The sequence below is a fragment of the Equus caballus genome, chromosome 6 (assembly GCF_041296265.1).
Source record: "Equus caballus isolate H_3958 breed thoroughbred chromosome 6, TB-T2T, whole genome shotgun sequence".
NCBI lineage: Eukaryota > Metazoa > Chordata > Mammalia > Perissodactyla > Equidae > Equus > Equus caballus.
In genome coordinates, this window is record NC_091689.1 from 41,160,993 (window position 1) to 41,177,916 (window position 16,924).

General features: G+C 47.7%; 1 protein-coding gene across 9 annotated transcripts in view; it reads right to left on the minus strand.

Annotated features, from left to right (window-relative positions):
- Positions 1-16,924, minus strand: part of CACNA1C (calcium voltage-gated channel subunit alpha1 C) — a 680,405-nt gene that overhangs the window by 170,797 nt on the left and 492,684 nt on the right. For 4 of the 9 annotated variants that reach the window (XM_070270765.1, XM_070270770.1, XM_070270769.1 and 1 more), the window contains exons 7-8: positions 15,942-16,138; positions 4,689-4,792 (exon numbers count right to left, since the gene is read on the minus strand). In XM_070270765.1, coding sequence (XP_070126866.1) covers positions 4,689-4,792; positions 15,942-16,138 — 301 coding nt within the window. Of the gene's footprint in view, positions 1-4,688; positions 4,793-5,102; positions 5,207-15,941; positions 16,139-16,924 lie in introns of all 9 variants that reach the window. The other 5 variants (XM_070270766.1, XM_070270772.1, XM_070270771.1 and 2 more) reach the window with 3 other exon arrangements.

Below are 16,924 nucleotides of genomic sequence, written 5' to 3' on the forward strand. Positions count from 1 at the left end.
CGTATTTGCACATTTGCCTGCTCACTTGCCTTTTTCTGTACCCCCACCTCAACACTCGCGTGCTCGTGCAGTCATCCTCAGACATCTGCAGAGGGCAAAGAGCTGGAGTCACATTCCCAGCTGAGGTCAAACAGGGCCGTGCTCCACCTTCTGGTTTTAGCTCTCACACAGTAAACAAGTGTTCTTTTCACGGTCTATTTAGTGCCATGTTTTTCACATTATTGTGCTTTTTCTTGGTGATTTTTCTGTTTAGCCTGGCCCCCCAGCATAGTGCTGAAGCGCTGTCTAATGTTCTTAAGTGAAGAAGGCCGGGATGTGCCTTACGGAAAAAGTCCATGTGTTAGATAAGCTTCCTTCAGGCACGAGTTGTTGCGCTGCTGGCTGTGAGGTCAGTGTTAACGAATCAACAAGATGTATTAAATAAGGTGTCTTTAAACAGAAACACACATGACGCAAGGTTAAGGACTGATCGCTTGACAAAACTGACCACAGGCCCCCAGGAACCTAACCCTGTGTTTCCCCTAAGAGAAGGGTTCAGTATTCGCCCACTCAGCATTCCCGGTGACTTCACAGGACATCACTACCCAGGATAATGAGAGTCAACTGCATATGTTGCCATCTCTTCTGCTCCCACCCACCAGCAAGTATGTGCTGGCATTTCTCTTGCTTCCTTCTGGACCTGGATGTTGTGTCTTAACTGTAGTGCCATGGTCCAATGATGTTTAAGGATTGTAGAATGCTAGCCACCGGGCTCTCTGCTTTTTTGCGGACAGAGATATGCCCATCTCCCAGTAGGAAAAGAACTGGTTGCCTACCCATCTAAGATACCCTGGACCTCTTTGTCAACTGAAGGCACATATCTGAAGCCCTCTGTTTGTAATCACTTAAAAACAAAAAGTAACTGGAGTCCAGAGTCTAAGGACTTTCACCTGATTACTGCTTCAGGTGCAATTTCGAGAATCTCATCGTCACTGTTGTTTTAATTCTAAAAGGCTGGAGACCAAGATTTCTGGAGCGGGAAGCAAATATAATCTGATTCTTATCTGTAGTAACACCAGTCCTGTGGCCTGTGAGGATCAGCAGAGGATGAATGTGGAAGCACTTTGAAAAAATCCACGAGGTACATATTCTTTACTCAGACTCCATCTGGCCTTGCAGGAAAAAGGTGTTCTAGATATGTGAATATTGCAGATAAAGGACACCCAAAGGATCCTCTGATGACCAAAATCTCTGAATCTCCACCTTTTTAATGGAAGCTTTAAAGTGTCCTCTTCCCTACCTTCATGAGCAGAACACTCCAAGCACAATTCACCTTTTCTTGGTGACTGAAGGGTATCACTTATGAGGATGAGTTCCTGTTTTGCACTGTAAAACAATATGATCCTTAAGTGACGGACGCAGGTTTTCACGCCCCCAAGTCCCAGAGTGCTCCATGCCTGCAGTGTTCCTGAGTTGGGGGCTCTGCTTTCTCTCAAGGACTATTAAGACTTGCAGGGTTGCCAGCTAAACAAGCTGCCCTACTCAGCCTTCCGGGTGGTGGCTCTGCAGCTTCCCTCCGGGACTCCTGTACCCCCTGGCTGTTTCCAGCACCTGCCCATGCTTCACTTCTGCTGCCTGCCTGCTCCTCTTGCCCGTCCTCACTGCAGCTTCTAAAATACCTCCCCACTCCTTGACTGTAATCTAAGGACACGGGATCAACCAGTCAAACGGGTTTGGGGACAGTGCCACGTGGAGGTGAGGAACAGAGGCCAAGGACTTACGGTGCTTGGGTTTAATCCTGGATCCTCCATCTTTCACCTATTACAAGTTTAGTTTTCTCATCTCAGCCTCAGTTTTCTTCTCTATAAAATGGAGATGTGAATAGCACCTGGCTTCTGGGTTGTTGTGGGCATTAGATGAGCGAATCTACCTAAAGTTCAGAGCACAGAGCCTGACATAGAGAATGCTGGTTACTCTGAATGCATCATTGTGGCAGAATTTCATGGAGCTCTGAGACTTCCGAATGCTTCTGGAAAGCTGGCTTAATCAAAAGTATGCCTGATGAACAACATCTTGCTGCATTCTTGTGGTAACTATTATATTGTTATCCTGATTAATTAAGATGCTGACTTGAAACTGAAACCCTTGCGACCATGTGGTCAGCCAATAGGAGCCTGATTCCAGGTTTTGTCACTGAATGGACCCGGGGCAGCCCATTCAGAGTGGCCAGCCTTCTTGACAGATTATGAGAGGCCTCCTTAAACCAGGAAGGGGAGATGCTCACCCACAGACACTTCTGTGTCCAGGCAGAGGGTGTGCCCGGAGGTCCAGGAACCTTGGGAGACGTTCTGTCAGCAATTCCAGAGCTGCAAGGAGCAGACTGCCGCTCTGGGAATGTGTCAGGGAGCAGGTGCCCGGGAAAGTCTCCAGAGGAGACCAACCTATGGACCAGAGGGCTCCCAGGTCCAGGGCTCTGAAAGCCTTAGTGTTCCTGTTCAGAGCTGACTCACGTGTTGAGTATTACTACATGCCAGGCTTCGAGCTGGGTGTTTTACACGCCCTCTCTCCTTGGGACTGAGTCAGGCCAAGTCATGGTCTTCAGAACAACTTTTCTCTCACATCAGCGGCTGCTGTCACTTGACTTCTTTGCGTTGATACCACCAGGAAGATAACTTTTCTGGTGGCGGAAATGACTGTGGGCAGTTACTCTGCTTGAGGAGGGGCCTTCACGGTCTAGTCCTCACTCCCCACTTCAGATTCCTGGGGGGAATTTCACTTGCTGAGGTTTGTTCCTAACCTCTGGGAGAAGAAAGTGGAAACACATCTTTTAAAGGTTCAGAGCTCTGGCTTGTGTTGGTTCAAGCTCATTCAATGTATGTCCAATGGGCAGTGCTGGGAAGATGGGAGACAGGCTGTGCCTGAGTTCTGGTCCTGGTTCTGATATTACCAGTAAAGTGACATTGTACGAGTCACTTAATACCTCTAGGCTCTCTTTCCTCATCTTTAAAAGGAAAGGGTTGGAGCAGTTCTAACATTTGACAGTTCAGTTCAATAATTCCAGCTGTGATAGGCACCAATAATGATCGCTGTAACGGCAGCACCGTTATTGAGCACTTGCCACGTGCTCAGCATTTTACATAAGGGATCTCATTCTATCATCACAACAACTGTGAGTCGGTACTATTACCTTCATTTCTCAGATGGGCAACAAAAGTTTAAAAAGGTGAAGTTGCCCAACATTATGCATCTAGAAAGTGCAGAGCTGGGACATCCAAATCTATGTCTTGAGTGGGGGTGATGAGGTTGATTTTTCAATGCTTTCCTTCATGATTCACATATAAACACAGGGGCATTTTCTTGTGTTGGAACACAAAAACGAAAACCCCTCCACCCTCCAGGCAGCTAATCAGAGGCTTACGTGGTCCTGCTTATCATTTTTACCCCTGATGGAAGACACTAGTTTTCTGTGTGGCCTTACCCTGGCAAAAGGCATGATGCCGTTAAGGTCTCTAATAGGCCACCCACCATGGGAAAGGGCGAGGACGGAAGCAAGTCTTCTTTTCACCCGGTTCTGAAGACTAAAGCTACGGTTCCTGCATTGATCAGGCTATGCCGGGAGGTGGGGTAGCTGTTTCCAGTTTATGTGCTGAATGAAAATGAAGCTCAGTCTTTCTCCTTATGCGTGACTTCCCCCCAGCATTAATACCCCTGGAGATCTGGGAAAGGCTATTCAAAGCAGCTGACCTGTCTCGAGCAGAGCAGAAACAGATTACCCCCTCCCCCATGGAACAAAGGTAGCAGAGTGTGTCACCCACGAGCAGGTCACCAGGAGCATTTAGGTGTAGGCCTTGGCATGGCTGGTGTAGACTTGAAAAGGAAAGTGGGCCGAGGAAATAGCCAGTGAGGCTCCATGGTGTGAAGGTGGCCATTCCCAGGGCTACTCAGTGCCCCTGCCACATGCTCCCTCTACCACTTTTCACCTCATCTGCGCAAAGGCCCCAAATAGGCAGGCTTTATATTTATAGCTAAGTAGATAAATTGAAAGGAAAGTATCTTCCGTCTCCTCTATTCTCAAATAATCTGTGGTTTAAACAGCTAAGTGCCTTTTCCATTCATAAAAGGGAACACCAGACATGGACTGCTCAGTCCGGGAATTAGAACCAAAGAGAAGTATATTTTTAGTCTGTATTTGTTGATATATATTTTAAATCACAGTCACATTACCCTGAGCCATTCAACACTGAATGAAGGCCGAACCTGAAATCTTCAGTCCGCCTGCCACAAACTGCGACCGGCTTGAGAGGCCAGGCAAGCACTGTCCGCAAGGCCACTTTGTAAGTTGAAAGCGCACGGTCCGTGAATCTTCCTGCTAATCCTGCTGCCAAACCCTTCCCTCTCAAGGGTCTCGCCACGCATTCCTCAAGTACAAGGACAGGCACCCGCCTGGGCGGGAGGGGTTGGATGAGCTGGCTGGCAGGAGACAGGTGGGCCTAGGCATCTGTTGGTGAACCCCAAACCAATGGATTCATTCTCGTCCATTTGACCCTCTGCCCAGCCAGGCCAAGGACCTTCACTTCAAGGCTCCCGAGGTGGCCTCTTATCCACGTGGCCAGGTTCATTGGAGCCAGAAAAAGAATAAAGCCAGGAAGAGCAGAGAGAGTAAATAAAATAAATGGAAAAATCAAGACCTTTTCCTTGGTCCTGCTTACCCGCTAAGAACACCGAGAACCAAGTTAAGTACAAAAAATGACCCTATGATGATTAGTGTAACAAAATAGATCCAGGGCCAGTCCCTTCCTACGGCATCATTGACCTGGAAGAACGGAATGATAATTAGTGCCGCACACCCAGCAGCCGAGCACGGCCAAGCGCCCCGCACCGGCTCCCAGACACCGACTCCAGCCGCGCTGGGACCCGGACCCTCTGGGTGCAAATTGGAGGCCAAACAGCCTGCCCAGCCAATGGGTCAGAGTTGGTGGTTGAAGAAAGCCTTTTTTTTTTTTTTTTCTGATTTTCCTGGGCCTGTTAGGGTCCTGTCCCTGAGGATCCTGGTGTTGGATACAGTGGAACCTGGGACCTTGCTCGGCTGCATTGTAAAGAGGACATAGAAACGGTCAGCTTACCCGCTCAACACACCGAGAACCAGATTTAGAACGAAAAAGGATCCAAAGATGACCAGACTGACAAAATACACCCAGGGTAACTCATAGCCCATAGCGTCCTGCATCTGGAAAGACGAAGGAAAGTTAGGAAAGAGAGAAAGCAGAATCGAGTTAAAGTGAGGAGGCAGGTAGAGAGGGGTGTGAACAGAATCTGGAGGAGACGAATGGGGCTGAACTTGGTTTCGTCTGTGTGGACGAGGATCCACCGTTACTTTTGGGATCATCTATACTCAAAATATGTCCCCGTGACCTTGAACTGGAAGGGACCTTGGTAGGCTCTCCTCAAGAGGAATCTTGTTTGGCTTTCTGTGTTGTTCTATTTGCTGGAACAGAAAAGTTTCCTCAATGTTTTCTATTTACTTTTCTAAGAAGGTGGACCGCCTCATTTATCTTCAGCGTGGGATGGTTTTAGCTCAGCTCGGTTTACGTGGCCATAAATCTTCCATTGCGCCTGAGGCACCCTGACCTTGCTGGCGGAAGTTCCTCACCTCTTACTGATAGAGCCAGAGGTCCGGAACTTTCCCAGATGTGTGGGGAAGGAGACCTTCCTAAGGGGCTTGCCACCTGGACCTGAGCCGCGCCCAGACTTTGGAGGCAAAACTCCAGTGCTCCACACGCACTGCAGGCCACAGGCCAGGAAAGGCAGGTGTTTTGGTTTACGTGTTCAGAGAATAATTCCTGCGCCTGCAACCACAGCCTGGATGTACACAATCCTCACCCTGGAAACTGGGGCCTGTGACTGACTGGATGACGGAGACACTCTGAGAAGGGGTGTGAGCCCTTAGAGTAGCTGAAGGCAGTGTCTTGCACATGCTAAGTACTCAGTACCTGTTTGTTGAATGAATGAATGAACGTTATATGTGCTGGAGCTGGCTCCTATGGGCTTTGTAGAGCCACTGTGCATCTCTTCCCAACTCTATGTTCAGTGACTTCATCATGGTAGCTTGAAATTGGCCATGGTGTACAGAAATTGGCAAAAAGTCCTCTCTCTACCTTTTGCCGCTAAGAGCCGGCTATTAAACATTTTCCAGCACAGTGCTGGCTACAGGGTGTCTGTGAAGACGATGGGAAGTATCACACAGGAACTCTATTGTGATTTAGTTCTCGTGTATTTCTTCCTATGCTTTCTGACCAGACTAGATAGGCTTTAGTCTTATCTTCCTAAAATAAACCCCAACTCTGTCCTTATGAAATTAGCTCACAGGAATCCAAAGTCCTAAGTACACAGGCTGCCCGAATGACGCGCATCAGTGGTTCTCAGAGCGGTCCCGTGGATCGGCAGCGTCGGCATCGTCTGGGAACTTGTTTAGAAATGCTCACATACGGGCCCCACCCTGAAACCCCAGGGGTGGGCCCAACAACCCATGTTTCACAGGTGGGTCTGAAGCATGCTCAAGTTTGAGAACCACCGATTCACGTTATTGTCTCCATGCTCCCAACTTCAAATAGAACAACACGACAAGTACTGCGATTCGGCACACGCCTCTGCTATTTTGCACAGCAGTGCTCCTCAAGGTGTGGTCCCAGGACCACCAGCATCAGAATCATGTGGGAAACTGTTAACAAAGCAGATTCCTGGGCCCCTCTCCAAGAACTCAGCGAGCCTCATAACTCTGCCTATCAATCACCCAGGTGAGTCTGAAGCATGCTAAAGTTGGCTGGCTATTGCCAGGTGTCACAAATGAGTTACAGGGCTGCTGAGATAGTGCCGCCCTTGGCCCTCGGGGCTTCTCAGGCTCTGAGAAACCTTAGCCACGTACCTACGGATGCTGGACAATTATTACGCTCTCTGTGTGCGGTGAATAAAAAAGCCTGAGAGGCACTGAGAGACCTGCCCTGTCTGCCTAGTTTGAAGTGTGACAGCCCAATATTCCTTCCCAAATCTTTTGATAGTTATCTGGGGTTACCAGACCTTGGTAGAGGAATTTACGAAATGTAGTCGTGGTGCAGACTACAAAAACCACGTCAAGGGCCTGGGGGTTGTTAGTTTGAACTGAGTCCGTGAGGAAGAGAAGAGTCCCCAGCATACGTCCACTTAACTGTGTCATGATTAAACTCAACTCAACGCGCACTCATCGAGCGCTCCTGCAGACCTGCCCTGTTTCTGACAGTGCGCGTCACTCTCTGCAGAATTTACTCATTTCTTATGTGTCGTTTGTCTGTAAGCTCCACGAGGACAGGTATTTTGGTCTGTTTTGTTCACTGGCGTGTCACGAGTGCCTGGAACAGTGCCTTGTACATGGGCAGGACTCAGTAAATGTTTGTTGAGTGAATAAATGAACTTGATATGTGGGGACAGGTAAGTAAAAGGTGACTGTAATACCAGGTTGCAGACACAGCGGTAGGAGTAAACATGTGGGTTTCAGAAGCACAAAGGGAAGGGTGGCCATAGGATGCTGGAGAGGTGCAGGCAGGACTAGGTGAACACGGCATCGTGGGACCACTGAGGCAACAGGAGTGCAGGGGCTGGGAGGAGGCCAGAGGCCGTGCGACCCTGTGACAGGAATGGGGGTTTCCTAGGAACTTGGCAATTTTTAAAAATAGAGCCTGCAGCTGTAAAGCCATCCTGGCCCTGGGACGGAGGATTTTCCCAGCGGCTGAGTACTAAAATATCCAGCAAACAGCAGCTGTTAGGGGAGGCAGGGCACAGAGGACCGTGAGTGTCAGACCCTGCCCCATCATGGGGCGCCAGGAGCCTCCTCTAACCAGACGGTGATGGTCTGAACCAGGCCGCGGCCGGAAGTCCGGTCAACGTTTTCACCACCGGGAGAACACCAAACCGCACAGGACAATCAGGGAGGACTGGGTAGACGAGGTCAGGGAGAGGAAGGTGCGGGAGCCACAGCCCGCTGGCCAGCCACGGGCCGCGTCATGACGGTGACAACGGCCAAGGATACCAGGGTCTGTATGCCACATTTTATTACAGGAACTGTGATATAACCCTTTGCTATTCTCAGCAGCAGTCATGTTAGAGTCCACATTTGTTCAACAAGTATTTACTGAGTGCCTACTATGTGTAAGACTTTGTGTTCTGTGCTACAGCGAAAGCAACAGGGTTGAACACAGCCCTGAGATGGGAGAAGACACACATGGGGAGGCTCCTATGGAAGCCTGGGTCACGTGAAGCCTTTGAGTGTCCTTCTAGCTTTTCTTCTCAGGTTAAATTCTGCCAATGAAGTCCCCCCCCCTCCCCTAAATTAGTGCCTCCTCACCCTTTTGGGGCAGTGGGCAGGGCAGGAAGAGCACATGAAAACTAGGGACGCTCAGCAGAGAAAGGGCACACGGAGCACTCTGCATGCAGCCTCACGGTGCACTGACCCCGTGTCACGACCGGCCTGCTCATTCTGTGCTAGCCCAGGGAAGCGCTTTCCCAAGTGTGGCGAGTGGATCAAGAGCGGCAGCTGCGGTCTGCGCTGAGCGAGGTCCCTGCTCCACCCTGGGTCACAGATCTCCCCTCCCTCAGGACAGCTCCAGGAGGCGGTGGCATGCTTGCCACAGTTCACCCTCACGGAACTGCCTCTGCAGTCTGGCAGATGGTGAGTGGGAGGGAGGGCTAGGTGATACTTAACCAACCTCCCTGAAATCTCTCCTGACTAGTTCCTCATACCCCCTAAATTTTGTGAACATTTAACCTCACAAAAAACATAGTCCTCCAGGCCACATATCTCTGATGAGTCAATAACCCCATGAGCCTCCAAGATTTCCTTGGGCCCTTGTTTGGGTGTCCTTTCCTCTGTGCCACACCAAGGTGAGTGACTTCCAGCATCATTAAGGACCTCAAATGAATGGAGCTATAGACCTCATGACCTATAGCTATCCCATAGATATCCTCATGGTAACCCCCATGACCCATTGATAACCTCCTGACCCATAGACATCTCATGAATAGCCAGAGCCGTGTCCAGGAGACTCATGGTCTCTCCCCTCTCCCTTGTTTTCCTATGTTTCTGCTTTGCTCGCTTCCTTGGCGGTGGGCTAGCTCTTTCAGAGGTTCAATGTGGGGAATAGCAGGTGGTGGGGTGGGGGGGTAGGAAGTAGGAGGGCATATGAGATTAACGAGCTTCCAGTGGGGTCCTAAGAGCCCCATCGCTCCCTGGGTGAGCAAGGCTCAGCAGACCCCAGAGGGGGATTTTCTGGTCTGTCTGGCTGTGGCCTGAGAGGCAAGCACCCCTTTTGTTTTCTTTCTCACTTTCTCCTCTTTATTCTAGGCCACCTACTTTTGGGGGCAGACTGGGTAGAAAGCATACAATGCTGGGTGGCTCTGAAGTAGGACAGTGCCTGGAGTGACGAGATTGATGTCTTAAATCAGCTGGAATGGAGCTATTAAGAAGAGAAAGAATAAATAAAGTCATATTTTAAAAAAATGACCCAGATTGCTGACTCCCTTATTTAGAGGTGAAAAAAGGATAAGTCTTCTCAAACTATTCAAGCTAGATGTTTCTTAGGCCTATAATAAAGGAAGCTTTGTGACTTTCCTAAGGAAGGCACATAGAGAGGCATCTTGGTGTCCACCATCTGCAGCCATCGGGCCTCCAGGCCCTGGAACTAACCTGATGACCCCAGTCTTTGCAGAAACACATACCTTCCTATTCCTGGAATCTGTGGACAGAGCAAAGGGAATATTGAATGAAAAATACAGAAGACCCTTCTGAAACTGATGTCTAATTCCTTGAGGGGAGCCCCAACCTTAACTCTCCAAATCCAACATACATTTTTCCCCAAAAAGGAGAAATAGGAGCAACAGCACCCCCTGGCCCCTATTCCCTCAAGGCTACTCTCGATCCTAGCTGATTTCCGCGACTTTTCAAGCTGTGGCACTTCCTCCTGGAAGGTTTGTAGCATAGGCACTGTGGATCTAAAAAGACTATACGGTTTCAACAGATGCCAAGAGAGGCTGTCCGGAACGCCAAGCGAGGCAGGAGGCATAAACCCAGGAAAGTCACAGCACTTTACACAGTGTTATCAGAGGACAGGGTTCGCCGCTGCCATGAATGCCAGTGCCCAGGGCAATGGCTCGATAAATCTGTGATTGCTCAAGACCTTTGTCACCTTGCTTGCTGGGGCATGGGGTGTCCACCCATAGGTCACAGAGGGAGCAGCAAGTCAGAGAGCAGGTTTCACCTGACTGCTCTCCACCCCTGCGCCTGCTTAGTTGTGCATGGGAGTGCCTCAGGGCACAAGTAAAGGTCTGTGTCGGGGAAGACACTAACAGTCTCCTAACACGAAGGCAAGTCAATAAAATTAACTCCTTCATCTGTTTTTAAAAAATCCCTGAACTCAGACGGGATCATGCACTGGCGTCCTGGGGGAGGTTAGGAGCTGTGGAGAGTGGAGTGGTGGCCCCACTATGAACACCTGTGTAGGGGACAGCGGGCTCACAGCCAAAGGAAGACACACTTGTTTGTCCTGAGCAGCCACTGGGCTTGGGGTCCACCACGGGCAGGTGGCCTTTCAGACGCCTTGGACGACAACACTTTGGGGCAGCCAAGCTATTTCTTGGGTCTGCTGAGAGAATCTAAAACACAGTTCTCTCCAATCCCAAACCGTTAGAAAGCTTGCTTTCCCCAGGGTGGGGGCGGGGGGTGCCTTCTCTCTTGCTCCTCAAGGCCAGTGGAGCCCCAGCTCCTCCTGCGGTGCTCTGTGGGTGTGGAGCTCTCCTCCTCTCACTGAGCCCTGCCCTGATGCTGAGTCGTGTTTCTGCGTGTCCCCTCTCTCTTCAGTTAGCTCCTAGACTCCTTGAGGGCAGGCCACCTGCTCTCCATCCCCCACCCCAGGCCCTACTCAGTCCTGGGAACATGGTAACCACCAAATAAATGTTTGTTAAGCTGAATTATGGAATAATAAGAACTCATCTAATATCAGAGAAATGAATAATACCTAATAAGTAAATGAATAATAGCTTGAGAGATGCTATTCTTAATATGTTTATAAACCACTAGTTTACTGTTTAGATAACAGGTTCTCTGTTTAAAGCAGCACAGACACAAGGTGGCTAACACTCTAACTGAGGCAGATTAAAAGTTAAGAACCACATGGTCCTGCAGAGGACCTCCCACTTCCTCTGCACTGATGCCTGTGAAACAGCCCAGGAGGTGGCTTCTGGGTCACTTGAGGATTTTTCTCAGCTCTTCACCTAGAATGACTACTAGGTCATCAGTAGAATTCAGCTCTACCATTTCTGCTTTCTTGATGCTTTCAGAGACTCATTTGGTATATTCTGTAGTGAAAAGAGTCAGCTTTTTGAAGAAAAGATGGAGTGGGGGAAAATAGGGCAAAACCTTAATTCAACCTGCTTGGATGCAAAAGATCTTTGTCACAATCAAGCACTATTTCAGCAGCACCACGACCAGCAATGAAGGACTATCTTGTGTGGGTGGGTGCGTGTGTGTGTGTGTGTGTGTGTGTGTATGTGTACAAGCTTAGTAGAAATATCTTCCCAGCATGTCCAGACATGTAAGTAGGGTGACAAGACAAAGTATGTTGCTGACAACTGACTTATAAAAGGTTAAACATTAGACTTTTGTTCCCAAAGTCTTCTGCTGAACCAAAACCAATCCAGATACTGCAGGATACACTATTTGTAATTCTGAAAATCTTTTTTATGTGATGTCTCATTAAGTGTTCTTTTTAATCTTATTTTTAAGCTGAGTTTCTATTTTTTTAAATCAGTAGAAGAACCGATCATGGAGAAACTAACTGCGGGGCAATGGGTGGTGTCAGGAAGGAGACCCCAATATGTTGGTGGTAGGGTGGGAAGAGGTGTGAGTCCAGGACAGCAGAGACCAGAGTGATTTTACTGTGCCGCATAGGAGGCAGCATTCTCGGGGGCCCTCGGTCAGAAGGGCACTGGGTGAGCAGAGGTCAACAGAACCCTCTGATGAAGAACTATCCAGGCATCTAGATTCCTACAGAGCTTGAAACATGTATTTTTGCATGGTGCCTACTCCAACTGCTGCCTCCCGTTCCCACCATTCTCACATGCAGCCTTCTTTGGGTGTTCAAACTGTGGTTCTGTGCCATGTCGTTCTGCTTCCCATGAGCATGGGGCTATCTCAAGTGCTGGGCATAAAGTCAGCACTGAACAGATAGTTAATTGATTGATGTTGTGATCTGGCTACAATGTGAAAGGGATAACATTCAGAGTTTCAAACTGATGCTAGTTCTCAAACCATGCCTAAGAATCCTACAGATCATCTTGATTTAGCAGTCTCTTATATCTTCAAGAAGGCACATGCCACAGCCATACGAGACAAGTAGTCTTAAATTATAGGCAGCAGGCTAGAGATGTTTGGTTAAAACAAAACCTGAAAGGAGAAATAGAAACCAATGGTAATGACACACAACATTGGTTCTTTCCTCTCTTGGTGCTTCACTGCTTCTAAAGGAAGCCAACACTTTTTAGTTGATCACTTCTCCCTGTTTTTTAAGAGGCATGGACATTCTGATAGTAAATGGAGAGACATGGCTTAAGAAGCCATTTCCCAAGGAAACCACACCTCAAACTTGAGTTCTGGCTTAGTTTCCAAATCCCCAGTGTCTTCACCCCTTACCTTGTCATCTGCAGACTTGAACAGGGCATTGGACAAAAGCAAATTGTTCAGCTAGTTGAGGTCTCAACCCAATGTATGGCCAATGGCTTTAATGGCTGAGGAAATGTTCAAGTATTACTTGACCAAGTTTGACTTGTCTTTTAGCCCACTAACTCTACAAAATAACAATAATAGGATGAAATAATGGATGTCAGGGAAAAAGAGAAATAGACTTGATATCATCCACGGTAGGAGGCAGGTGTCTACCATTTGTTACTGGGGACCTCCCTAGTCCCTTCTATCCAGGTGATATCTAGTGATTGAATCAAGTATTTCTTTAGCACTTTAATGATTGATTCTCTCCCCAGGAACATCTAACTAGCCATTTGGTAGTTCAGAATGAACCCAGCTCTTGGGTTTCCATTCATTGCTATACTTGAATATCTTGGTCGTTCCTTCCCATGTCCATTAGACTTGCCCCTTGGACTTGAAGGGAAACCCATTCTTCTGAGTGGAAGATCCCACTTCCTTAATTTCCATGGACACTCTCTCCTAGACTGGTTCAAATCCAGTGGCATTCAAGCAGTACCATGGAGATTCATTAGGTTAGACTTCTAGGTGTTTTCAAACTCCAGTTTGGACATCATAATCTCCTGGGGAGCTTTTTTAAAATGCAGATACTGGGGCCTAACTTTGGAACTTATAATTCAATGACTTGGAGGAAAGTCTGGGCATCTTCATAGTCAGAAAGCTTCATGTTTTATGCTAATACACGTCGAGATTTGAGAGTCTGTGGGTTTAGAGACAGAGGCCTAGAGGCAAGGAGGAAGAATGCTGAAGGGGGAAGAAAAAAGAGGGAGAGGGAGGAAGAACGAAGAAAGGAAGAATGGCCATAGGAAGAATGGCCATAGAAAGCATGGCCACAGAACGGTCAGAGCAATTAGAGAAATTGTTTGGAAGCAGGAGCATTGGGCTGGGAGGTGCTTGCATCATGAATACCATCGGATACCCAAGTAGGAGGCTCTGTTTCAGCCTTAAGGGTGTGTGTGTGTGTGTGAGTGCATGCACACACACACACACACACACACACACACAACATGGCCGTTTCAGAAAGGTGCTGGGAAAGTCAGAGAGAGGCAGGTCCCACGAGCCTGGATTGTTCCTTCACCTCTGACACTTACTTTTCCATTCCCAGCCCGAGCTCTATCACACACACGCCAGGGGAGAAAGCACAACACAGCTGCCGAAAATTGGTAGTTGCAGTTGTGTGCTTCTTCTCATTCCCCACTCCGGCTGTCATTGTGGCAGTATTTCTTTGGGTCACATCTGGCTGGTGGGTTATCAATGACTTGTGGTGGTGGAGAGGGAGGGAATGATGAAGGAAGATCACAAATATACATCAGGGCCCTCAGCAAGGTAAATTATACCAATTCCCCCCACCCCCATACCCACCCACCCACTGCCACCCTGTGCTCAATTTGCTGCCACGGAAGGCATTTCCATGGCAACTTTAGGCATGGGTTTGAAGCTCATGAGATCAGGCTCCAAAGCAGTTGGACAGAGGCGCGTGTTTTATGGCCCATAGGCAGAAACTGCCCCTTTGCTGAAGGATGTTTCTGTCCTTGGTTAGTCAGAGGGATCCATCCAAGGCAGATGGACCAGTTAGGGCCACTTGGGAATTTGATCAGCTTTGTTAAACAAAATAAATTTGCCTAAGTATAATAAGTTCAATTCAGGCAAGTTTCAAGCAGTCATTTGCAAAGAGGTACAAATGTCATAGCAACACTGGGTTTCAGTATGTTGACTCTAAGGGAAAAACCAGGAAAAGGGGGTCTTTGAATCAGTAGGACATGGTGCTTATAAAAAACTTAGAAGATACATGGGACCAGCCCCATGGTGTAGTGGTTAAGTTCTGCACACTCCACCTTGGCAGCCTGGGTTTGGAGGTTCAGATCCCAGGTGTGGACCTACACCACTCATCTGACATGCTGTGGCGGCAACCCATATACAAATGGAGGAAGATTGGCACAGATGTTAGCTCAGGGCCAATCTTCCTTAACAAGAAGAACAAAAAAACAAGCCAAAAAAACTTAGAAGCTATAATACTCTGTATCACATCTCTGTGCTGTTACAAAACTCTTCTGATTCAGGAAGAAGTCAACACCTCTTTTGGCGTTAGTTCCTATCTGGCAGCTCTGCTCGGTGGGAAGGCATTCACTTCCCTCTCACTCTTCCCTGCTTTAGTGTGTAGACACTATTCCCTAAGCAGGCTCTTAGATTGTTTTCAGGATGGCCAAACAAATTTGACTATCTGCAAAACTCTGGGTGAGATGGTATTTTCACTACTGGCAACAAGCGTTTTTCGCCCAAATGCTGGAGAACAACACTGGATTCTGGCAAGTCATCTCTGATGCTGAAGTAGGAGATACTATAAAGAATCATATTTCCTAGAGTTTTTACAAATAATGGACTTGACTCTGCCAAAATGGAGACAGCTCAAATATGGTGTATGTCTTTGCCTATGGGATAGGCTGTATAAAAATCTGGCACTTCAATGGCTCAAAGATTGGCAAAATAGCATTGGCTGCTGGATAACAGAAGGGGCACCTTTAAAGTAAAAGAAGATTTACTGTCGAGTGGTTGACAGTTGAGAGGAGGTATTTCTAAATACACATCACATAACCAGCAGAGTGTTCTGTCAGCAGTGAAAATGATGGTAATGTATTTGTCTGATGGACTGTTCAAAATATGATGAGGTAAGATTAACATGAGAAATAAAAATGTAATAGCATGCCATATGCTACAAAATTCAATAAAAATGGGGGGGGTTTTAGTAGACCAGGCCTGACTTTTCTCTTTAACCCTAAAAGTTAATAACTGTGCCCTCTAGCTCTCTTTTGGGGACAGAGGCAAGACAAGGACACGAACAGAAGGAACCCTATGCTGGGAAGAGGGGTCGAATAGAATCTTGTGTCAGGTTTGGCCAGCTCATTCACAGAGCATCTGTGGTGTGCTAGTGTTTCTCACAACGGCAGGACAAGCTGAAAGACGACATTTCTCTTAGGTTGGTGGGTAGAAAGGGAGACCCATTAGGGTGAACATTTCATGCTTTGTTTCTCAGGCAAGACCTGGAATAAATCAGATACTCACAACCATTCTATTAAGGTGTGTACGGGACCACAAAATCATGGGGAAGATGGAAAAGGGAGATGTCGAGCAAAGGTTCGCAGCCTTCTGGACTCCCTGCCTCTGCCCATCTCAAGTTACGTACCCAGTACAGCACGTCTGTCCAGCCCTCCATGGTGATGCACTGGAACACTGTCAACATGGCGAAGGCAAAATTGTCAAAGTTGGTGATGCCATGCTTGGGCCCGTCCCACCCGGGCTTGCACACAGTGCCGTTCTGGCACTGCCGCCCGTGGCCTGTCTCCAAAGCGCAAGGAGAAGGATCATCTTCTGCTGGAACATCTCAAATGGCCAGGGAAAAAGAGAAGGAGGCAGTGAGGAGGGAGAGGGATGGGCAGAGAAAGAAGAAGAGAGAAGTTAGAGAGAAAAGTGGTAGGATGAGGCTGATGGTACAGGCAAAACAGCCATAGCAATGACAATGCAGACCCAGTTTTCATCAGTTTCCCCAGATATGAATTAAACAACATAAGATACTAGGTATTCATTTTAGGCTGCCATCGATTTAGAAGGTCAGTATTTTCAACTAATTGCAAGATTGTATTTTAACCTCAGTAACTGATTTCAAAGACAGTAGGGCTAGTGCCCAGTCTGCTGTAACATGTCAGCATCATAGTTAAATGACAAACCAGAAAATAATGATGATGTAACCACTTTGAGTGGCAAACATTCTGGAAAATGATAGGAAGTCTGCATCTTCTTCTTTTGGTGGTAAAGTATCTATAGACACTTTCATTGGAATACCAAAGTTTAGAGTGAGGGCAATAATGATTGGCAAGATTCTTTCATATAGTTAGCCAACAGATCCCCTCCAGTAATACTTTCTGGCTTTATATAGATTTACTACATATTACCAGGGATGCAAGTCACTTTATGGTGGAAGCCTTATTTAGACGAAGGACAAAAATTCTGACTGTAGCAGAAAAGTATCAACTACACACTCTTCATACAACCCCTCAGTACAAACACTACTGGCTATATTTTATGCATGCTATGTGGAACCTGGTGGCACTGCCCTTTGCTCTCCAGCACTAATATCTTTCGGAAGATAAGAATCATCTTCTGCCTTCT